Source organism: Cyclospora cayetanensis, unplaced genomic scaffold (genome assembly GCF_002999335.1).
Source record: "Cyclospora cayetanensis isolate NF1_C8 unplaced genomic scaffold, CcayRef3 CcayRef3_contig_134, whole genome shotgun sequence".
NCBI lineage: Eukaryota > Apicomplexa > Conoidasida > Eucoccidiorida > Eimeriidae > Cyclospora > Cyclospora cayetanensis.
In genome coordinates this window covers 20,961-42,678 of record NW_020312075.1, presented here as the reverse complement: position 1 = coordinate 42,678, position 21,718 = coordinate 20,961, and the positions used below count along the sequence as shown (strand labels likewise).

Here is a 21,718-nt window from a genome sequence, read left to right as displayed (position 1 = left end):
TGCGCACTAAGTGTAAGACCCTAACCAAGACTGTTGTGAAGCAGAAACTACCGATGCCTCATTATTATCATTATTATTAGTGGAACTACTTGACACACTACACAGATTAGCAGTCTACTCCACATCTGACTACAAAAAAGCTTCCTTACAAATCTTCCTTACTAGTTAAGGACATGACAGCATTTCACAACAGCACTAACAAATTCGAGTGTACCTGTAGGCCGTTTGGACTTGCTAGTGCCTGAGCTGAAGTGTAACTATAATTCATTCTGGACTTTTATGAGCATTCAAGAAGAGGTGGATGGATTTCTGAGGGAGACATGTCTTCCTGTTCAGCCTGGTTGTTCAACAGCACCTTCAGTAACTACGGTGTGCAATTGAGCTGTTGCAGGACAACAGTGTCAGTGTCCTGTGAAGGCGTGAAAATTTTTTTTGCGTGACAAAATTGCGTTTGGGGAATTCATGTGTCTGCTGCATGAATTGAGCTAAATCAAACAAAATTTAAAGCATCCGTGCCAGGACCTTTATCTTTCCACCCCCACAGAAACGGTGGGACGCTGTGTGGGATTACACCTTGGTACCGACATTCAGTGCAGGAGATCCTTGGAGTGCTGCTCCTCCCTGTGATCTACTTCAGAAAACGCAGTATATGGCCTGGAGAGAGGACACTCATCTTGCACAGTGACGCAGGCTGCCTTGCAACTCCTCCGGTAAGTCCACTGCCCGAGTATGCCAGGAATTTGCTGTTATTGATCGATGCTAGCGACGTAGCCGTAGTTTGTATTCTCTGCCAACGGGTAAGGTGAGACGACTCATGTTTTTTATCGAAATTGCGTGAAGATTACGTTTTCGATACCGCTACCCCGCTGCTATTTCCGGACTCCGAAATGGCGAAAGGGTGAATCATCACACCTATGTGAATGGCCTGCAGTGATGCAAAACAAAGAGAGCTCCTTGTCACTTGTACATCGTGCTTGGCTGAGTCTTCGGTGTCACTTCGCGCAGCACCACAGAAAAATGGTCTTTAAGCCCAAGCTGTGATTCAAGATACAGTGAAAATGCTTTTGCCATCTTTCTGGTGGCCTGGGATTCGTCGCATGGCAAAGGAGTACGCACTCTCATGCACAGATTCTCAGCAGCTGGAGCCGCGCGATTCCCCTAAACCCCGCCCCGCCTTGTGCAGGGCTGTCCAGCTCCTGACAGCATTTAATTGGTCAGAGCACGAATGGCTCCGGTGAACTGCAGGACATCAAGTATCTGCATACCAATTTCATTCTTGTTACTATGCCTAGCAAACACGCTCATTTTAACCCTTGCTACGGGTCGATCACGGCCCAAGACATCGCTCTGTTATTCTGAGCTTCCCTCCGGAAGTGGTACGGATTCTTTGGGAGTATCGTCACTGATTGGGATCTGAGATCCTCGGTCACTCTGGATTCCCTTTATGATCCGCTTTCACGGTGACCAGAATATCATTACCGGAAGCACCCTGCGGGATGCGGGCAGACTAAGCCCACCAAACACACTCTTCTCCTGTATCCGGGAGTCCATGCTCACAAAAATTCAATTCTTGATGAAGCTGTCTTCCTGTCATTACTGTACAGCAAAAAATTCGCCTATTGGTTGCTCTGCAGCATCCCTTTCCTACCGTGAGGAACACTTTTCTTATACGGGCCTCAGCCTGATTGCCTTGCATAAGCAACCACCCTTAACGCTGATGGATGAAGTCAACAGGTGGCTTATGCATCCAAACGTTTGCACCCAGCTCAAAAAATACAAAAACAGAACTGTGCTAAAAGCGTTTCGGCTGTGCGCTCCGATCCAAAGGATTTGATGCTGGTAGATCGGCAAGCTTTACGAGGTACACCACAAGGCGGTCAGAGGAAGAAGCTTGCAGCCCGGTGAGTAGGACCATTTGCCAGTGTCTCGCGAATCGGTGGCCATTCTTTATCAAGTGTTCTAAAAGTTGAAGGTGCCACAGAACGATCAATGTTGGTCTCTTCAAGAAGTGTCGAAAATCCTTGAATTGCTCGCTGTCTTTGCTTCGCTGGCAGTAGCCTCTGAGGAGGCAGAAGATACTCAGGTAGCCATGGACACGCTCGGTTTCAGCTAATTGCCAAGATTACATTTGACTGGAAGGTCGTGTGAACTACGGCGGGAAATGCTGACCTCAGTGGTCGAACGAGGAGCGAATTCTGGTAATGTTGCCTGCATGAGACTCTGCAGCTCTGCTTGGTTCACAACGGTGCTCTCCATGAACAGCATTTCTCGCATTCTTTTGTAATTGCCGTTCTTCGGAGCATGAAAGATTCTTGAAAATGCCCACATCTTCGATAGGTATCAATTGAAAAGCTTCTGGTAATTATGTTGATACTACGCTCAGGGTTACGCCTAAGCACTATTTGGTATGTGGTCCCTATATACGTTTATATGCCTCGTTAAGCTTTGGATTCGACTGTGCTGCGTGCAGAAATGCATCACCATCTAGGCAGTGCGACGGAAGACCCCGCGGCACCGCTCAACTAGTGTATGCGTCGTTAACCTTCTATATTTTCCTTGTGTCCTGTTTTTGCTTAGCAGGAGGCGCACACTTCAGCGCTCCAAAGGCAGCGAGCCACCGAACCGCTACGATTATGTTGGTTTGGTCTGTCCCATTGTGTGCCTTTTCCTTGTTCACTTTCTCGATAGCGTTCGAAAGGCGCATTTACTTACTTTTTCCCTCTACGCTGCCTTCGCTGGCCTACATGTGAAGGAACAACAGGACGGGAACACTTTCACTGTCATGAACCCAATCCGACCCGCGCACAGATGCCAAAATGTAGGTATGGTCTATGAAATTGAGAAGAAGTAAGGGTGTACGTTACACGTACACACTTACTGCTACGGGGTTAGTAAGCGACTGACTATGTAGTACACCAGTAAATCTTAGTTTTTGTATAGTACTTTTACCTCGCTACAAGAAGACGCAGTTTCGCATGAACGTGCGCTAAATGTCATACGCAATCAGCCGTGAATGCTGGGAGAGCGCAGAGCGGTGCAGCAACGCGCAGCGTAGTGTGCCTCTTTTATGCGAGGGACCCAGAGGGGCGTGTACAGGAAGTGTGGGAGTTCTTTCGAAAATTGCTCAATAACCTTTTATCCTGTGTGTATTGAGCCTGAACTCAAGCTTCTACGATTGGGGGCTTTAGGTGAAGCACTACAACTACACAGGCCTCTGATAAGGACTTATCCCCAAATCGAGTTTATGGGGCTGCTTCAAGCCGCATGTAAACCATATAATACACACGCATATTCAGAATGGTAAGGCTGATCTGACCCATGCCCCCAACACTAATGAGTCCCGGTGATGTGCCTGTGAAGGAGGAAAAGGAGATCTTTTGATATGGAAGCTACTCCTGTCTTACGCGAACGAGAATATTTGCATGTTCTGTTAAATATAGCATGCGCCATAGATTCAAAGATAATTCGAGGGCCCGTGTACTTGTTTCTGACACTCATGTTCCATTCAAGCGACTACACACATCGTAACCAGCAGCCCCACCATAGCTATGACATTGGTCTCAGGAATTCCTGTGATTCAAAAAGCACCTTTCGTTCACATTGATTTGAGAAACTTCCAGGGGCCTGTTGCGTTGATGAGTCTCAGTCTAGGCAAAGCTTACGAAGGAGATTCCTGCAAGCCATAACCAATTGCTGCAGTGGTACTGCGTGTCGCCCGTGTACAGCCTTGGGCCCCGGGGCCCAACTGTTGCCCCCTTTTGTGATCTAAAGATGCGTTTTCTCGAGAGTATTATTTTCTGAGCCTATCTCAGTGGTTGCTTTCCTGCTAACAGCAGTGTTCGAAACATGCAGGGCTCCAGCACCACTTTGTTCCTATAGACTGGCAACCAGCCAGTCATGTTTCATTGTTGATACTTCTGGTTCATTTGCCTTCCAGTTTTCAGTTTAATGCTCTGCATTTCGTACTGGCATACAATTCTTGGTTGAGTTTTTCCTTGTAAGGTTTTCCCCGCGCTTACCTCACTGCAGTTTACTCCTGTGTCGTGCGTGGTCAGAGGCTTCTCACGGCAAAAAGTAGCTTGGTTCCTTAGACTACGTGGAAGCTCCTTGGTTGAAATGAATCAATATTAGCATTCATATGGCAAAAAGATTCACTCATATGGTTCCTCAACACGCAATGCAGTAGAAGGTGGTTCTCAAAAACATGCTGCCTTGAAACTGTCTCACCTCTTCATTCCTTTGCCCGAAACAATAACGAAGATGGGGGCCGGTATTTCCCGGACAAAAAACAAGTCGGAGAAGAATCAGCAGGGCCGGTTATTGCCATCTCCAGCTGTACAGACCCCGCAGGTTTCCCCCTTACAGCACCCCGTTCCTTCCCCACTTTCAAGCATCCCAGAACGGTGTGTTACACTGTACCACCGTCATCTCAGTGAAAAAGAAAAAGATGTTAGTACAGGCCGGCTACGTACACTTCGGGCTCCCGGAGATCCGGCTGGCAGGCACGAAAGAGGCGGTCTTCCCCGACCGCACACACAGAGCGCCTCGAATAGCATGGAGTATGAAGTAAAAGATGTCGAGAGCCCAGTGGAGCAAGCCGAATCTCACCCCAAGGAAACCTGCTTCAGCATCAACAGATCTAACTTTATTCTTGAGAATACCGGCAAAATACAAAGCCTCTATGACATCGATCCAACAACTCTCGGTTCAGGAACATACGGCAGTGTCTCACGGGCAGTCCGCAGATCCACTGGAATGCAAAGAGCCGTCAAAACGATAAGCAAATCGCAGGTCAAAAGCATCGAGAGATTTAGAAGGGAAATAGATATCATGAAAAGCCTAGTGAGCAATACACAAATTCAACAGCCCCTGCATGAATTCATGTACAAGGGTACTATCGCGTATGCGCAAGGGTACATGTTTACTTTCAACTTTACGTGCCTGTACGTGCTTTCTCTGTCCAATTGTCATATATATTCCTGCGATGTATGGAATTGCAAAATGCAATTAGAAATTACTGTGGATGCTGTGTGCAAAAATATCGTGCTATTTGTGTAGTATATTTTTATGCATGGGTCATGCATCTATATACAGTGGGTTTATTGTTCTGATGCGTCAAGAAGATGGAACGTTGTAGAAGGTGCGCACAACAATGTACGCAATGGGTCTGCTGTCCTTGTGCCGACATGTTTGCTCAGGACCATCCGAATGTCGTAAAGTTATTTGAGACCTTTGAAGATCACAGAAACATATACCTCGTCATGGAGTGGGAATTGACCTTTTACTGATGCTGTGTATCTATTTTTATAGAATTGAGCTCACCTCTGTCGAGTTGAGATATGTGCTGACGTTCTGTGCCACGGCCTGGAATGTTCGGCGCAGACTTATTTGCATGCATTCTAATGCTGATTTCATATAAACGTAGGGACTCTAAATATATGCATGCGTATCATCGAGATTTCATGCATGTGACTCCTTTTGTTGACGAAGGTGTATGCTCTGAATAAATTTAGGCTGTGAGCCGGAGGTTTTTCTACCTAGAGAACAATGCGATGCACGTTGAACCTTTGGCCGTGTTTGAACCGTAGATCCTATCATTCAAGGTCACGTACGTGCCCGTACTGTGATTTGTCCTTTGAATACGCAGGTTGTGTGAGGGTGGCGAGTTGTTTGATCGAATCATAGCGGAAGGCCACTTTACGGAGAAGCGCGCGGCGTTGCTCATGCGACAGGTCTTTTCTGCTGTTAATTATTTGCATTCAAACCACATAATGCACAGGTAGGGGTGATTCATGCTACTTAAATCGTGATTTTGTAGACGTTTGTTGCTGAGGCAATGCAGAAGAGATGCAGCGGGCAAGTTGCATTTCTTCCACAGCAAAGACATATTTTTGCTGGCTTACTATCTTCTTCCATGAGAAGCTCTTCATCGCAGGACACATTGTACAACATATAATCTTTCTAGAGACAACACATACGGTGATGCGTGCATTAATCTTGATGTTCTAGGCTAGGAAATGTGTGCGCGCCTTGGGCTTTGTACAAAGCAGATTACCTGCGCTGCAGTTATTTTTTTTAATTGATGTCGTTTAGCCTATTTCCATTATTGCTGTCTATGTACTGCAACTGATCTATGTACTTATTGGTAGCATTGTGCTTCTTCCCATTTATTTCTGGATGAATCATGTAACCTTTGAATGACTTGATCCTTTTGTCAGGGATTTGAAGCCTGAAAATTTCCTCTTCTTGAGCTCTGCCAGGGATAGTCCCTTAAAAATCATCGACTTTGGGCTTTCATGTCGATTTAAGCCCGGCGAGTTTGTCTCGACAAAGGCTGGAACGGTAGGCATTCAGCTGGTTGTGCTTCTACCCTCACAACATACTTACTCTATGCAGTTACTCGATCATATCACAGAAAGCGTAATGTTTAGATTGACTGTATCCTTAACCCGCCCATCAGTGTGTCCGAATATCTGTTCATAATTAACGTGTAAATGCGTCTGTTGAGACACTGAATCACCAGGACGTTCATTATTGTGTCTACGGCTTATAAGGCCTTCGACCACATTCCACTACGAGTAGTAGCCGTTCTCAAGGCTTGCAAGCTGTTCGGTACATGCCCTATGTGCCATCGATAGATGCCTTGCTAATCTTCCCTTTTATTTTTGCAGCTGCATCGTGTTTCTGCTTCAGCCATATTACGTGGCCCCCCAGGTTTTGGAAGGCCGATACGACTTTCGCTGCGATGCGTGGAGCTTGGGCGTTATATTGTACATTTTACTTTGCGGATTCCCGCCATTTTATGGAGATACGGACGCAGAGGTTTTAGCACAAGTGAAAGCAGGCTCATATTCATTTGCTGGGCCAGAGTGGAGACGTGTCTCTGACGAGGGAAAGGATCTTATTCGAAAACTTCTCAAGATAAACCCGGATGTGAGGTTTTCTGATTTACTGCCGACGACGTATTTTCAGAAGGATACGCATGCACTGGAGAGCTCTGGGCAACGTCCCTAGGCACTTTTCGTCCGACATGCTTGACTAAATTGTTAGCCGGTCTGGCTGATAGGCAAAAGGATCCCGTGTGTATACGGTCACTTACGGCTCTGTATTTCGAACTCTTCAGTGCTGAAAGGGGTGTCTTCAAAAGTCAACAGCACAGCAATTTGGCATTGTAATAATCATTCGTAGAGTGGTTAAGGTATCTTGCTGTCGAATGAAACCTGCCGCGAAATGATCCAAATCCGTGATACATAGTGTTCGCTTTCTACTGATTCTCAGGAGCGTCTGCAGGTGGACGATGCCTTGCATCACCCTTGGATCATGAGCCTTGCTCAGAGCAGTCAAAACGTGCCACTACCTGTTACGCTTATGGCAAACCTCAAGGCAAGTACCATCAGTGATCGGCTGTATGGGCCTTGGTAATCTGGGCCACTTGCGGAAATTCCCCATGTGTGTTTGGCCACTTTCATTTGGATTTATTGTATCTTAATGAGGTGCTGTTGCAATAGTGCTTCTGTGCTTGGGCGTAAACTGCTTGGGGAGACCCTAAAAGTGGTCATCAAAGCTCAGCGGCATGAGCTGGTCATATGGTTCGATGGTGTGCGATTCTTTCATGTTCACATATGCCTTTCTGCAGGGCTTTCGAGCGCAAAATCGTTTAAAGAAGGCCGCCCTAACCGTAATAGCGCAACACATGACTGACTCGGATATCGATCATCTTCGTAAAATATTCATTTCCCTCGATGTGGACAACTCGGGGACACTCTCAGTGCAGGTATTTAAGGCATCAGGCCGGCACCTGTTGCAAATGCATCAATGATAAATCAACTAGCTCGCGTCATTTTTCATTGAGGAATTTTAGGATGCATTCCTCTTTCGTTGGCTCCATCTGGTGTGTTATCTTCTGGAAGTGAGAACCTACTGGTATTATGCCAAAAATGTGTGTATTGTGTACTTCGACATAATGTCTCGGCATTTTTCTGCTTTGCACGGGCTTGCGTTTGCCTGTAGGAAGTTGCCGAAGGGCTAAAACGTTTGGGGTGGACAGAAATTCCTCCCGACCTTCAGGCCATCATGGAAGAGGTCGACTCAGACAAATCTGGCCACATTGACTACACTGGCAAGGCTCGCACTGTTTTAGCCTGATCTCCATTAGGCACAAACTCACATGTGCACAGCATGCAGCAGATGCAATGTAGATTGCTCAAGACCAGTGGCCCTTAAAAGTGGCTACGGAGCTTAGAACTAAATGAATTGATATGTGACCGCATTTTTCGATTCATAAGTACTAGGTAGAATGTCGCGTTTCCCCCGATTTCAGGTGTGATGTCGCCGTTGCACTAAAGTGCACATTGTTCTCCGCGTTTACCTTAAAGTTTATGTCAGTCGTGTGGTAACCATTTGGGGGAAGGTATGTGTACTGTTTACAGAATTCATTGCTGCAACTATGGATAGGAAGTTGTATATGAAAGAGGACGTGTGCTGGGCGGCTTTCCGCGTGTTCGATTTGGTGAGTGTAAAGTTCCAGGAATGTGAAGAACAGTCAGTAGTAGAGTGCAGTTTACCTATCCTCTCGCGTCCGTATCACCCGCGTGTTGTAGGCCTCAGAGCAACCAGATTGCTTGTTTTCATATGCGCGCCTCGTGTGACCGTCTTCTTCAGTAGAGCCACCACGCCTCCTGCCATTTATTTTCATTGTTACCCTTTTCACTTTCCGTTTTGAGATACAAGCAACCAAAAGTGGAACATATGCCGCATTGTGTGTAATATACACCTACACAGCAGCTGGAAGTCCATCTGGTCCAAAACAACGCTTGGTATATCGTTTCACCCGTTACACCTTTGTGTATACGTGGCTTTCATGAAATGATGTTCTTACAGAATCTTTTGGAGCATGAACGGTAGTCTGCTGTTGTGTGGTATTCGCAGGACGGCAATGGCAAAATATCTCAAGATGAGCTGCGCCAGGTCCTCGGGATGCCGAACGTACAGGGGGCCGTTGGCACGGAGACTATATCTGCTCTACTAAAGGAAGTTGACCTCAACGGGGATGGAGAGGTGACTAATTTATTTGGTTTATTAATTGAAAGTGAAATTCGTGATTCACCTTTATCCTCCTCCACCGACCTTAGCCCCCTCACTTCCAATAATATGCTGCCTTTGGAAGCTGCTGCAGCAATAATTTGTCGGGCGTGTAACTGCAGATCGACTTTGAAGAGTTTATGCACATGATGCGCAAGCGCACTCCCGGGGAAATCCAGAGAGAACGGGAGTTCAAGAAGAAATCTGGGAAGCTATAAGTAGTGGTATTTTATCAATCCGCCTTCAATTATCTGCGTAGAAGCGCTTTAATTGACCTCCCGCCTGTCTGGGTGAGGAGCGAGAACTCGCGCTTTTTGAAACGTTGCGCCCAGCCTTGCTATCGGCCGCCCAGTTGCCGCAAGCGCGGCAGTACCGTCCAGCAGCAGCGGCAGTTTCCTTTGCTGTTGTCTTTAAGGCATATAAGGTTTTGCTTTGGTCATACATGAAGAGGCAGCACCCACAAGCGGTGGCGGGTCGCATTCACATGCCAAAGCGGTAGGATCAGCAACAGCAGTGGGTCTGCTGGTTACAGGTCCCACGGTGTATGGGCGACCCTGTATTAAAATAATATTGCTGTTCTTGCCCTCGCCCAATATGATATGTAGTTGCAAAGCGACACAGCCACAAGCTGAGGCTCTACCGCTGCGGCCGCTTGTGTCAGAACCAATTCTGCGGTCCCTCTCTGTAGAGTACAACGGGTGCAGCTTCCGTGGCGGTAGTGCCTATCGAGTTTACCGGCTGACACATTAAGTGAATCAGCTGAGAACTCGGGCGGAGGAAAGCATTTCTGCTGCATTTTCTGAATGATTAGAACTGAACCTTCGTGGTGCATCAGCGATCGATTTATCCAATGTTCTATGTGCACACTTTCTTTAAGGCACTCTGAATACTATAGCAAGTGTCCTTTGGCAGTAAGCATACATGTGTACTGTAACCTTTATTTAAAAACCCAAGTAAGCTCATAGTTAAGGGAATTTTCCAAGGGCTGAGTATTGGGGATGGTCTACGTTTTTCTTAGGGTACTTCCAGGGATCAAGCAAGCGTTACTGCGGGTTTGCGTGCCCCTCCTTGGAATAACAAAGACGTTAAGTAGTTCTGCACTGACAGCGAAGTAATTTGAACAAACCAAAACCTCTCTTATTACCACTTACGATAGAGGTCTTTTATCGTACAAAATTCCATACTCGGCCATTTACCAAAAAAAAAACAGCCTGGTTAGTGGAATGGGTAGTGCGTGTACTTATTCTGAGCAAGCATCCCGCACAATACGTAAAAGATGACTTTGATTAACCAATAGCTGCTGCTGCATGTGCGAATCCTCGGTGGCATTCGCTCGTTTGTCCTCCGGTAGCTGCTGCACTAGCTCACTTAGCTCGGCCTCCTTCAACCGCTGCACAGACTTTTGCAGCAGGGGATCTCGGTGAAAGAGCTCGTGTGCCACGGGACTGCAGGCTGCTTTTTGCAATTCTTCAAACTCTTCCGGTTCCAAATTGGCAGCAGCAAACCTCCAAACCTCCGCGGCTGCTGCGTGCAGGAGCTCCTGCTGCTGGTCCTGGTCCTGTGTCGAATCCTCAGCCACCAACAGCTCTCCTACGCGGTCGCGCCTCTCGCCTGTGACCAGCCGCACATTGCATAGCTGTGGTACAACAAGGGGTGGTGAGGTATGAATTGGCATTCAATTACGGGGTTTCCCAGTTCCCTGCTACCGTCGTCTAGTTGTTAAGTGTCATAAGGATTTATTTTACTTGCGATTGGGTACGCTACTACGCCTAAGCCACGGCAGCACAACCGCTGCGAGGGTGGGGGGGGAGGGAGAATTCTACAGCTAACTAATTGCTATTAGATGGTGTGACAGACGAGAAGCAGCCAAAGGAGGAAGCTACGTGCAGACAATCGGTTTGAATGTTTACGTGCCTTTGTCTGGTGTGCGTCCCATGATTTCCGCTTCCGTGCTGATGGGCCTGCTGGTGGCGATCTGCACCGCTCTCAGTTTTTGTGGTGTAATGGACAGCTCCTTGCACTGTTGCTTGATGTTCTGTTCTTCACGCTGCATTCCCATCGCAGTGAATTGACGCTCGGGATGCTGCTGCTGCAATTGCTGCTGCAACTCTGCGCCTTCCTGCTTGTTGCGCAGCTTTCTCAAGGCCGTGGCGGTCGACCACCAGCTCTGTGGAATCTCGTAAGGCAAACGCTGCATACGGCTCCATTGCACCATTCCATGTTGCATCCAGCCCCAGTACATCACCCACGTGGGCACTGCGCCGCTGCTGCTGCTCCTTGTGCTGCGGTTCCCTGAGTGCCTGTGAAATTCTGCCGCTGCAGATGTACCAGTAGCAGCAAGATGCCGTGAGTGCACGGCGTCGAGGGCATGCTTTTTTAGACCTTCGCGTGCGTGCCTTAAAGCCACCAGTAGGAGATCCCCCGTCTTGGGAACTCCTGTTGTTGCAGCTGCTGCATCTGACGTGCCAGCTGCTGCTAGCCGCTTTTCTTGCCAAGATGAGGTGGTGCTCCGAAAGCGTCGCACAACAGAGGCTGCAGAGGCCGCCAGATGCTGCTGCTGCCAAGACACAAGGGAATGCAGTGCACGCAACTGCTCCTGAAGTGCAGCGCGTGGTTGCCTCTCGGTTGCCGTGAGGTCACGCCATGCGCGTATATCTAGCGATGCATTTTCACCTAGTATGTTTTGTTCTGATGGTGCTGCGAGGGATATGCCTGTGTTTCTCTGGTCAGGTGACCGGCTAATGGCCACAGCCACTTTTGCCGCGGCTTGTGCTTCCGTGTCTGCAGCAGCAGCAGCGGCCCATTCCTTAACAGACGGAGGGCGGTGCAGATGCAGCAAATCGGGGCTTTGGGGGCCCTTTAACACTAACGCGGCCTCACACCGTACCAGCTGTAGCAGCACTTCATAGGCGGCAGCAGACAACACTCCACCGGCACAGCTATAGCTGCCGGTGGTCATTTTGTTTCCCTCTGTGTCAGAAGGAGCAGCATCTGAGTGTGAGGCACTCTGCTTAACCCGTATATCAGCAGCATCCGGCTTCTGTTGAGTGCAACGCTGCTCTTTGGCGGGTGGTGCAGCGCCGTGAACCAGGAGGACTACTTGCTGCAGCTGTTGAACTGAAACCTTAACTGCAGCAGCCCAGCTTTCCCAGCTGGTAAGCAGCAATGTGTCTCGCTGCTGCTCCCAGTGCCGCAACAACTGCGCCGCGGCCTCTACGTCCTGATATCGGAAAACCCTGTCAAGCAAAAGCATGCATGGCTCCTCCGATGCTGCCATCGGCGTACCAGATGGTGTTGCTGGTGGCGCATCTGCGGCAGAGTCTAAGGCCGATGTCTTTCTGGTGCAAGCATCGGTTTTGAACCCTTGAAGTCCCAGAACCCTCACTGGCTGCCGCAACAAAAAAGTCATTTGTGTTCTTTTTCTGTTCCTTGATGCTGCTGATGGTCGGCAGACCAAAGCCGCACAAAATGTCACGGCATTCTCGGCTGGAATCCCAAGAAACCTATTCCGCCCCGGAAATTGGCAGGTCGAGACTCGCGAAGGGCATTTGCTGTGACCTTGGTGTACAAGGAGCAGGAGGAGGAGGGGTACGAGCGAGATCAAACGCGGCAAGAGCATAATTGGTTGTTGCTCACCCTGCTGTTGGTAGAGACGACGATCCTTTCGGGGCATACGATACAGTGTCTTCTGCAGCGGCAATTGATCCGGTCTTCTTGAAGCATTGGTACCCTCAGACTCACATTGTCCCTTCGCCGCTAGGTGTCTAAAAAGCGTTGGCTATGTGTAGCTGCGACAGGCGCCCTGGACGCATTCATCATGTGCAGAAAGTACAGCATGAGCTTACTACTTGAATGCTGCTATTAGGCTGCAACGGAGAAATGACAGGGTGCGGCTGTATCAAAGGATGTGAAGTACGTGGGGGGTCGGAGTGTCTCTACACTCAAAAATTCTGCTCTATATAAATTTGCTTCACCTGGCATTTACTTTGTTGCAACACGGAAGAAGACAAAATCACAAACCTTTTAATACTTTTCACACGAATTGGCTGTAGCCGACGACACTGTGGCATGCAGTGACGAATTGCACTTGGTCGCTCTTTGTCCATTTTTCTCGATGCCCTCCTTCAATGCGATGTCCCTCCTTTTTATAATTTGAGTAACATTCTATATTGACGCAGGAGATAGGTGCTACCTGGAGCCGGTCCTGCTCCCTCATGCCAGCCGACTGGGGAGCGCTTCGCTTGTCTGCATATGGGCTTTGCTGTGAGCCTTTTATGAAACTGCGACCTAACATACCCATATTACGCTTGTACACGCCTTGTTCTGTCCTTTCTGCATTCTGCTGGCGCCTCATCGCGTTGAGTCTGCGATAACAGCTGCCCTGCGTCTTTTGGTCCCCGTTACAGATTCCCACTAGAACGACACCATGGTGGCCGCTGAAACAGAAGGCAAAGCGCGATCAGTTTCCCCAAAACAGCTGGAGCCTGGGCAGAGTCATCACCATCACCATCATCACCACCACAAGCGCACTTGGTACAATGATTTCTTATTCCTCGGCGCGATTCTTTCCGGTATATACGTCTTCTTCTTAATGTTCGGATACTACCAGGAGAAGATATACAGCACCAAGCATCCAGAGACTGGAGAAAAATTCTCATTTTCCTGCTTTTTGGTTCTCGTTGCGTGCATGAGCAACGCCATCTTCTCCTTCATGCTGATACTGCTGCAGCATCGCCGCCGTGCTTTGGAACTACTTTTACAACTGAGCGGCCACAGCGTCAAAGAGACGGCGCTAATATCTCTGTCATATTCTGGCTCTATGCTCTTTACTAACTACGCTTTGACACACGTCAACTACCCTACGCAGATTCTTGTCAAAAGTGCAAAGATGGTGCCCGTCGTTGTTGGGGGATTCGTTTTCTTCGGTATGAAACCCTAAAGAATAAGCTCTAGACACTAAAGCTATAATCTAAAACACGCTCACGTCCGTTTAGCCGTCCTTATGCCTCTAAAATCGATGGCACTGCTTTAAATATAACATCCGTCGTCCACGCCTTTTCTGAAGTGCATGACCCTTACTCGCCACTTGTTTGTAGGTGAAAGCATATAGTCCTATGAATAAACCACAAAGTTAATTCCTTTGAGATTACTAAGGGGACAACCTTCCTGTCAGATTTGTTGGCTCCTTTTTTCGGTCAGAACTGGCAGTTCTTGCCATAACCTGTATAAAATTTGCGCTCGTTTTGGGGAAACTGATCTCCGTGTCGTTTGTGTGTGTGCGTGTCTGTATGTATGTTCGTGTGTGTGTATGTATGTGTGTATACATATACATGCATGTATTTATGCGATGCCTGTCTTTCCTCAGGAAGAACTTATCCCTGGCAAGATTATTTGTCCGTGTTTGTTGTAACATGCTCTCTGACGGTGTTCCAGCTGTGCAAGCACGAGGCAAAGGCGGTGGAAGGTTCTCTGCATCAAAACTCAGTGTTGGGGCTGTCATTTTTGTGCGGTTCGCTTCTGTGTGATGGCCTCACGGGGCCCCGTCAAGACCGGCTGATGGCGAGGGAAAAACATTTGAGCTCGTTGTTAATGATGTTCCTGACCAATGCATGTGCGATTGTTTGGGTGGGCACTGCTGCCGCTGTCACCGAAGGCCTCAGGCCTCTATATTTCCTCGCGGCGCAGCCGGATGCTGCTGGTCACCTCTTTGCCTTTGCAGTGTGCGGGTCGCTGGGGCAGTTGTTTATATATCAGAGCCTGAAGCATTTTGGCAGCCTGTACACCTCGCTATTCACGACCATTAGGAAGGCCGCCTCCACCGTCTTCTCAGTGTACGTGTTCGGCCACAAGTTGAATGGAATGCAGTGGGGCGCTTTTGCTGCAATGTTCTCCGTAATCATGTTGCAGTCCTATGTTACGAACAAGAACAAGAGGCACCACCATCACCACGAAGCCAAGAAGGAAATCTAGCCATGATTTACCAATTTTGTTTTAAAAGAGTTTCACGATAATCCAAAATCAATATATGCTCACTTTACGACGGTGTGGGCAGCAGTGAATGCGCTTGTGGTATGTGGATGCAATACGACGGATCAGCACGCCAAGGATGCCGAGAGGCCCTCCTCAGCACCAAGTCGCATGTCCTGCCTCCTATCGGCGTGCAGCGCCTGTGATGGTGCTTTTTGCAGCTTTCGACCTCTGTTGAAATTATGCTACATTGAGCACTATATGCCTAGCCTAAGAGAGAGGGGCAGAAACGAATGCCACTGGTATCGTAGTGGGTAGACAGGTTGCGTGGGCAGGGGCTGATAGTGAGCTGTGCTGCCCCGCTATAGAAACTACTCAAAATCGAGTTCTCCGAGAGCTGTGTGCGCTTACAAAATCGAAGTGATGCAAAGGCAAAGGCACTTGAGCAGATGGTTTAAGGCACTATATGCGGCTTCTTTGAGTGTAAAGAGCTGTTCTGCGACTTGTTTGAGAGTGTCTTATTTTTCCGCTCACACATGGAGTCAACTATGAGTCAAGCGTAGGCCAAGCCAGAGTAGAGCACTTGCGGGTTAGCAGCCTAGTGCACCCGTTCTGCTACGTCTGGAGACAACCAAATCCAAATTTCGTTTCTACGAAAGAAGGGGATGGAGAGTGGACGGTCGTAAACTGCGAGAGACCACTGCATAACATCCCCCGTCGCCCCATCCCTCAGATGCCCTTTGTCCAGCTGCTGCCACACGGCTTCATCCGTATCGCACGGTTCGTCGCTCTTGATGAAGCCGTCATTTAATAGCGCACGGATTAAGTGGAGCATCTGGGGCCTAACAGATGGGTCTGTCTTCGGGTTATTCAAGTCAACGGAGCCGGAAAAACGGCGAGCAGCAACAAAGCGTTTCGGTAAGGGTTGCACGGTTACGGCGCTTGATACTGGCGCAGGCATTGATTCTGCTGTGTCGAACTGTACACATATTAATACAAAAACAGTTGTTAAGGAGTGAATGAGTGAGCAAACAAAGACTAGGAGGAAAATGGAAAAAATGGCCAACTGCTGCAATGAATTTACAATTACACTTTGTACAAGCGTGATCAAACTGACGCTAGAGAGATGAATTTGTAACTGGAATATTCAAATGTGTGATTAGTTTTATCCTTGACATATTATACCTTTGCTCCTGAGAGCTGAGAACCCTACAGTGCCTCACAAACAAAACAAAGGTAGACTGCAAGTTTAGTGATTTGCGTGCTGAGTTACTTCTTGGGGAGGAAAGAACCGCATGAAGCTGAACTTGTCTCCGTTAGCAAGGCATTCTACGGGGGCTGTCATGGCGATCTTCTTCGCTGCGGCAATACAAACTCAAAAGGTCTAGGAGATCTGTGTGACACGTGGACGTATCAGTTCGCTCGTTCTTAAGGGCATCCGAATCTCCATTTTGCTCCACGAATGACTAGGAAGTGCGGTATGTCTCACACTCTGAGTTTTTAGGGACGTCGAATGCGCCAATGTAGTCAGCAAGTGTAAAGAAGGTGCTTCTTGAGTCAGCTTGCCATTCAGCCTGCAGCAAAACCAGTATGCGTCAAACCCACGGTGCTTAAGCCGCTACAATCTTAGGCTTTGATCCTTTTAGTGGCAATGTGCAGCCCGACCTAGGCAAATTGTCAACAGGAATATACCATATCAGGTGAATCTCGTACGGACATGTCAATATACAGAATCAGGAAACACTGCGAGACCTTTGTAGGAGCGAAGCCCTGCTGTAAACCAACAGCGTTTATTTCATACTGTTCAAGTCGTGATGACTTACCTGCACTACAGGATGTTGGTTGTACAGGCGAATTTCATAGGCTGGAGCATCTTTGATGACTTCGTACGGTAGAATCTCTGTGGATGTCCTCCCAACAACAGAACCCATTATCTATGACAAAACGCAAAATTAAGTGTTAATTGACAGCAAATCATAATTTCATATCCAATGATTGAATAAATGGAGTTTGTACTCTGTCGGTGACAAGAACCATGATGAAATTTTCACAAATTCTTGTTTGTGTAGCTTGCGAATAACACAGAGCTCGGATCTAAAGTTAAATTAGGAGAATATTGATTATGATGATTAGAGGGTTGACGGCTTTCCTCCCTTTCTCATACCGCAAGCGCTCCTATCAAAACCCACAGTCACGAAAACGGGCGGATCTGAAACTTGAGAATGGAGCCTTGGAAGCAGTAAGCCTCTCGGATCAAAAATTGCGATATATTTTTTCTTACTTGCGAAGCACTCGACTTTTGTTGTCAAAAAAGTAAAACAGAAGAAGCGGCAGCTGGCAGCGGCACGTGGCATCCACGGATGGCGATGCCCAGTAGTGGTGTGATCTGTTACGCGAACTGAATAGAAATGTCTGTGCCTGACCAGTGCCATTCTATAGCTTCGAGGGCATCCCTCTTTGTTTTTCTCAATGTTCCTTCGAGTTAAGGTGTATTTCCAAGCCTGCGTTTCTCGAGGAATGAGACATTTTTGCTTACTTTAAGCCATGCCGGCTGCCTTCTTCGTGCTAAATTCTGAGACTCCTTTAGTCGCATTCCGTGGCATGTTGCCCTCCCCGTTGCACATCGCCTTCAAGTAGCCCTCGCGATCCATCCCCTTTCCTCACCCCCCTTTCTCTCTTTGCTGGCGTTACCTATCTTTCTCCTTCATGGCCTCTTCTTAGCGTCGAAGTTTGTCTTTGACGTATCTACCATCACCGTGCGCAGCCTCTATCTGGGGCTACACGCTATTACGTGGCCTCGAGTGACATTGCTGACAAGCGAGGTCACAATCAAATGGCAAACCAGCGAGCGGATGCTCGATCTGCGGCTGCTGCAGTGTCACGGGCGATTTTTCGACGAAACTGGAATAATATAGAACCTGAATTTATTGTCGTCGCTCCAGGAAGGCAAGGCTCCAGATTAACCCTGTTAAACTTTGCTAGCCATGTTCCATCTACATCGGCCTCCCTCTTCCCTTCCCTCTTTGAAACACCGAACAAGCACAAGGGCCCTCCAAGTTTTACTCTTCTCGAATATCCAGAGCATAATCTCGTTGCCGTCGTTTCAATGTTTGTCTTCCCCCATGTTCTCGTGCTGTGCTCCGTCCTTGGTGCATTCCCATTCCCCATGAGTTGCTCTCTGCACTTGTTTGTCTCCCTTTGTTTTCATTCATCTATGTTGAACTATTCTTCATTGTGCTTTGCCCATTGCTCCCGTTCAGCTGTTCGCATCTCTGCTTGCTTGCCCAGGGTTTGCCTGATTGGCGAGCACATTGATTACAGCGGCTACTCTGTTGTTACCGCGGCAATTGAGAGGTTCTGCTGCTGTGCCATCAGCTGCAAGCAGCTGTCAGAAGCAAGCCCACAAGTAACAAGCAGAACTTCTACAAACGCAGATAATACAGCTTTGGAGAGTGTACACACTAATGAGAGCAGCACTGAAGCAGCGGAAGGACTCGCACCCCTTACAGGAGTAGCAGAAACTTCTATAGGCGTTAACCGAGTAGTAGCACCGGAAAGCTGTCATACCGATGGAGAGCCCAATGATCAAAGGGTGATTGAAGAGAAGGTTGCAACTCTCGAGGATTTCCTTACAGTTAAACATCAAGATGATGATAATTTCGCTCCTCTTTGCGTCCAAACACTGGACTCCCTCTTCGTCACCCTTGAAAATTCGGTTCGAGCCGGAGATGAGGCCACCAACAGCTCTGCCCAAGCGATCAGAAACTCTATCCTAACCAGGATGCATGTGTGGCATTCTTATGTTATTGCCGGATGTTTGGGGGCTCTAGAGTTCATAAACTCGCAGGACAGCACATCTGTAGGACGTCTCACATCCTGCTCTTGGGTAGATTTTGCAGGTGAAATAAAAACGAAGGTGCCGGCAGTTTCCATAAAAGTGGCGGTCTCTGGAGACCTACCCCTGGTATGTGTTGTATGACTACACTAATCTACAAATAGTTGGTTATGCCTTCCGTGGATGTTGCATGCAGATATGATGCGTATTGCAACGTACAAAACAAGTGGGGCAGTGTACTGTGAAGCGTTTCGCACAAGGGTTGTGGTCAGCTTCAGCCCGTGACACGGATGGATGTGTAAGCTTCCAGCATTCATACAATAGTGAGCCTCGAAATCAGTAAATGTGCATGGTGGAACATAATACTACGCATCGTTTGGTGGAATAATGCGTGGGCATAGTGAGTCGGACAGCCGTTTAGACATCGATGCACCGAACCTGTGGTGCAGCCGAGAGGCAAAGAGGAATGTGATACACTTACGAAAATTGAACACGTACTTTCGTTAAGACGTGGCACAACTATGGAGCTTTGTGGGAGTACGGCGACACGGCCGACTCCTTATCGACAGCAGTGGTCTATGCAGCTTCATATTTGTATTTCCTCATCCTTCATGCCTGCAGTGCAGTTGGAATTACACCTCGAATACCAGACCATCTCAATTTTGCCTAATTCTAAGGACTATGTAATTTTCTGTAGAGGACTCCGTGTATGTGCCTGCCAAATTCACAGGGCGCAGGTTTGTCATCCTCGTCGGCTTTGGTGATTGCCGTGACTGCAGCAGTAAGCGCCGCTTTGGGCTCTGAAATATCACATCGTGAATTAGCCGAAGTCTGCATGCGTGCAGAGAGATATGTGGGGGTCCAAGGTGAGCTCCCTGACGGGCTACACAAGTTTGTCTGCGTCTGGGCACCAGTGCTCGGCAGTCAGCTTGAGTGGAAAGACAAGTAATGTAATCATGTCAATTACTGTGGGGAAAAGGCTTTATTATCACACCTACTAGCACGCCTATATAAACCACGCATTTACACATTTTCAACACCATGCAATTGAGGAGACACGGTTGCCATGCCAAGCATATTCTACGGCATTGCTTCTGTACTTCGCAGGGGGTGGAATGGACCACGCGTCTATCTGCCTAGCTTCTTCTGGCTTCGCTTCCCTCATATCCTTTCATCCCCTAAGCGTTGAGCTTTTAAAATTGCCGGAAAACTGCTCATTAGCCCTGGGTTACTGCGGAACAGATGCGAAGAAGGTTGAAGGCAGCCATAAGAAATACAATCTGCGTGTCCTGGAGTGCAAGCTCGCGGCTTTGCTACTAATGGGGTGAGAAAGTAACAGGGAAGGTGCAGATGCTAATCACTTCTACAGAATAGCTGGCGAGCCTACTTCTCTTTGCAAAGTGATATTCAGCACCTTTATATAACAGGCAATAACGCATGCAGTTCAGCAACGGGGTTACAATGGCTGCATCCTGTAACAGTAGTTTATATCAATCTCTGCAAAGCCGTGATTCTGACCTAGCCCGCTCCTGCAGTGTTCCACACGTCATTAAGCATGTTCACATGCACTAACGTATATACGTATAGGCATATATATCCAAGGCTTTGCACGCCTGTTGATACATATGGTGGGTTCAATAAGCATGGGAATGCGCATCAAAATATGTACATCTGAACCAACTTGCACGCCTAGCACCATCTGTGTCTTGTAAATTTATGTCCAGAGCAAAGCCATCTTCTTCGAGTCCTGTCGAAAGTTTAGAGCGCATCGATCTTAGTTATGTGCAGTCCACATTCCTTGGAACACTGCAGGTAACCAGCACCTTCCCGAGAGCACTAATCAGTATACATACCTTGATTTCTGCGATGCGTTGAATGCTTGCCACCGCAAGGGCAGTCGCTGGTGAAGGGACAAAACGGATAGTGAATACGATGAGCAGGTTCCTAGTAGCTTCTTTTCTATTGATTATGCTCATTTAGGATGCAGTAGCTGCAGTTGAAAGAACCTTTCACGAAGAGCCCTATACTAAGGAGGAACTGGAAAGCATTTTGGGAGACTTGCTAGGAAAGTTACTGAGTGAAATGCCTACGCTCGGGGCCGCCTGGGAAAAAAACACATTATTTAAACTTCGCCAGTAGGGATACACAGTGCGCAAACGGCTCGGTCCCTTCTCTGGTGGTAGATCCAACATTGACACATGAAGCCCGCACGCAGCAACTAATGAAAGAGCAGCATAGTTTTATACTTTGTTTCGCATGCACCAGCTAAGATTTTAAGGCATGGAGAAAATAACCCTTCTCGCGTCGTTCTACGTAGGTGGGATTGTTTTAATGGAAACTGCTCCGTGTGCCCAGAAGAGCGCGCCACGTGTTTATGGAAGCCATTCGCGTCCGCCAGTTTGCAGACGCCTGTAACGGGCTAGGTTCCGAGGAAGACAAACTACAGGTACGAAACCACTGTGTTGAAGTTTGAAGGAGGCTTTCAAATTCTGAAAGCTTTTTCACTGAGAAGATTTCGCAGCACTTGTTTAGTGTAGTTGGTATGGATTGGAAGCAGTAAGTTAGGTCTTTCTCGAAAAGCCAAGTGTGCAAGTGTGCGTAGTTTTGTGCAAGTCAATGATGAATCTGGAGCTTTTCTTTGATGCATTATACGTACACGCATGGATAAGTTTACGCATACAGACACGCAGTGGGTTTGACCGTGGACTCACCATCTACACGTTTTCTTTTTCCTGCATCATCTCCGCAGACCATCGGCACTCTAGCCAACGCTTCGCATGCCTCTCTGAGAGACGACTTCCAGTGCAGCACTGATCAGCTTGACGCCTATGTCTC

General features: G+C 47.9%; 4 protein-coding genes across 4 annotated transcripts; 2 read left to right on the top strand and 2 right to left on the bottom strand.

Annotated features, from left to right (window-relative positions):
• The first annotated feature begins 4,260 nt into the window (after positions 1–4,260).
• On the top strand, positions 4,261–9,299 carry LOC34617257 (calcium-dependent protein kinase 2). The gene is made up of 11 exons (XM_026336559.1): positions 4,261–4,842; positions 5,199–5,266; positions 5,648–5,779; positions 6,219–6,342; positions 6,694–6,933; positions 7,279–7,383; positions 7,637–7,774; positions 8,011–8,119; positions 8,430–8,509; positions 8,929–9,057; positions 9,204–9,299. Exons 1-11 carry the CDS (start codon positions 4,261–4,263, stop codon positions 9,297–9,299), a joined length of 1,803 nt encoding a protein of 600 aa, XP_026192344.1.
• Positions 9,300–10,321: 1,022 nt separating this feature from the next.
• On the bottom strand, positions 10,322–13,062 carry LOC113147129. The gene is made up of 4 exons (XM_026336562.1): positions 12,949–13,062; positions 12,718–12,794; positions 10,992–12,584; positions 10,322–10,685 (listed from the first exon to the last, which is right to left on the bottom strand). The coding sequence occupies exons 1-4, from the start codon at positions 13,060–13,062 to the stop codon at positions 10,322–10,324; spliced, it is 2,148 nt and encodes a 715-aa protein (XP_026192347.1).
• A 445-nt stretch (positions 13,063–13,507) lies between these two features.
• Positions 13,508–15,051, top strand: LOC34617259 (solute carrier family 35 member B1). The gene is made up of 2 exons (XM_022730634.2): positions 13,508–14,006; positions 14,447–15,051. Exons 1-2 carry the CDS (start codon positions 13,508–13,510, stop codon positions 15,049–15,051), a joined length of 1,104 nt encoding a protein of 367 aa, XP_022586892.2.
• A 595-nt stretch (positions 15,052–15,646) lies between these two features.
• On the bottom strand, positions 15,647–16,979 carry LOC34617260 (heme-binding-like protein At3g10130, chloroplastic). Its single transcript, XM_022730635.1, has 4 exons — positions 16,872–16,979; positions 16,538–16,622; positions 16,322–16,407; positions 15,647–16,027 (listed from the first exon to the last, which is right to left on the bottom strand). The coding sequence occupies exons 1-4, from the start codon at positions 16,977–16,979 to the stop codon at positions 15,647–15,649; spliced, it is 660 nt and encodes a 219-aa protein (XP_022586893.1).
• Between the last annotated feature and the right edge of the window lie 4,739 nt (positions 16,980–21,718).

What these genes read in the sequence shown, in the direction of transcription:
- LOC34617257 (XM_026336559.1), top strand. Translation starts at nt 4,261, where the DNA reads ATGGGGGCCGGTATTTCCCGGACAAAAAACAAGTCGGAGAAGAATCAG. An exon ending in CGGGGACACTCTCAGTGCAG is followed by an intron (nt 7,775 to 8,010) that starts GTATTTAAGGCA and finishes GTTTGCCTGTAG; the next exon opens with GAAGTTGCCGAAGGGCTAAA. An exon ending in CTTTCCGCGTGTTCGATTTG is followed by an intron (nt 8,510 to 8,928) that starts GTGAGTGTAAAG and finishes TGGTATTCGCAG; the next exon opens with GACGGCAATGGCAAAATATC.
- LOC113147129 (XM_026336562.1), bottom strand. Translation starts at nt 13,062, where the DNA reads ATGCCAGGTGAAGCAAATTTATATAGAGCAGAATTTTTGAGTGTAGAG. An exon ending in TCGTCTCTACCAACAGCAGG is followed by an intron (nt 12,585 to 12,717) that starts GTGAGCAACAAC and finishes GGGGCGGAATAG; the next exon opens with GTTTCTTGGGATTCCAGCCG. An exon ending in CGCACACCAGACAAAGGCAC is followed by an intron (nt 10,686 to 10,991) that starts GTAAACATTCAA and finishes CACAGGCGAGAG; the next exon opens with GCGCGACCGCGTAGGAGAGC.
- LOC34617259 (XM_022730634.2), top strand. Translation starts at nt 13,508, where the DNA reads ATGGTGGCCGCTGAAACAGAAGGCAAAGCGCGATCAGTTTCCCCAAAA. An exon ending in TGGGGGATTCGTTTTCTTCG is followed by an intron (nt 14,007 to 14,446) that starts GTATGAAACCCT and finishes GTCTTTCCTCAG; the next exon opens with GAAGAACTTATCCCTGGCAA.
- LOC34617260 (XM_022730635.1), bottom strand. Translation starts at nt 16,979, where the DNA reads ATGGGTTCTGTTGTTGGGAGGACATCCACAGAGATTCTACCGTACGAA. An exon ending in CGTCCCTAAAAACTCAGAGT is followed by an intron (nt 16,408 to 16,537) that starts GTGAGACATACC and finishes GTATTGCCGCAG; the next exon opens with CGAAGAAGATCGCCATGACA. An exon ending in GGTTCTTTCCTCCCCAAGAA is followed by an intron (nt 16,028 to 16,321) that starts GTAACTCAGCAC and finishes ATATGTGTACAG; the next exon opens with TTCGACACAGCAGAATCAAT.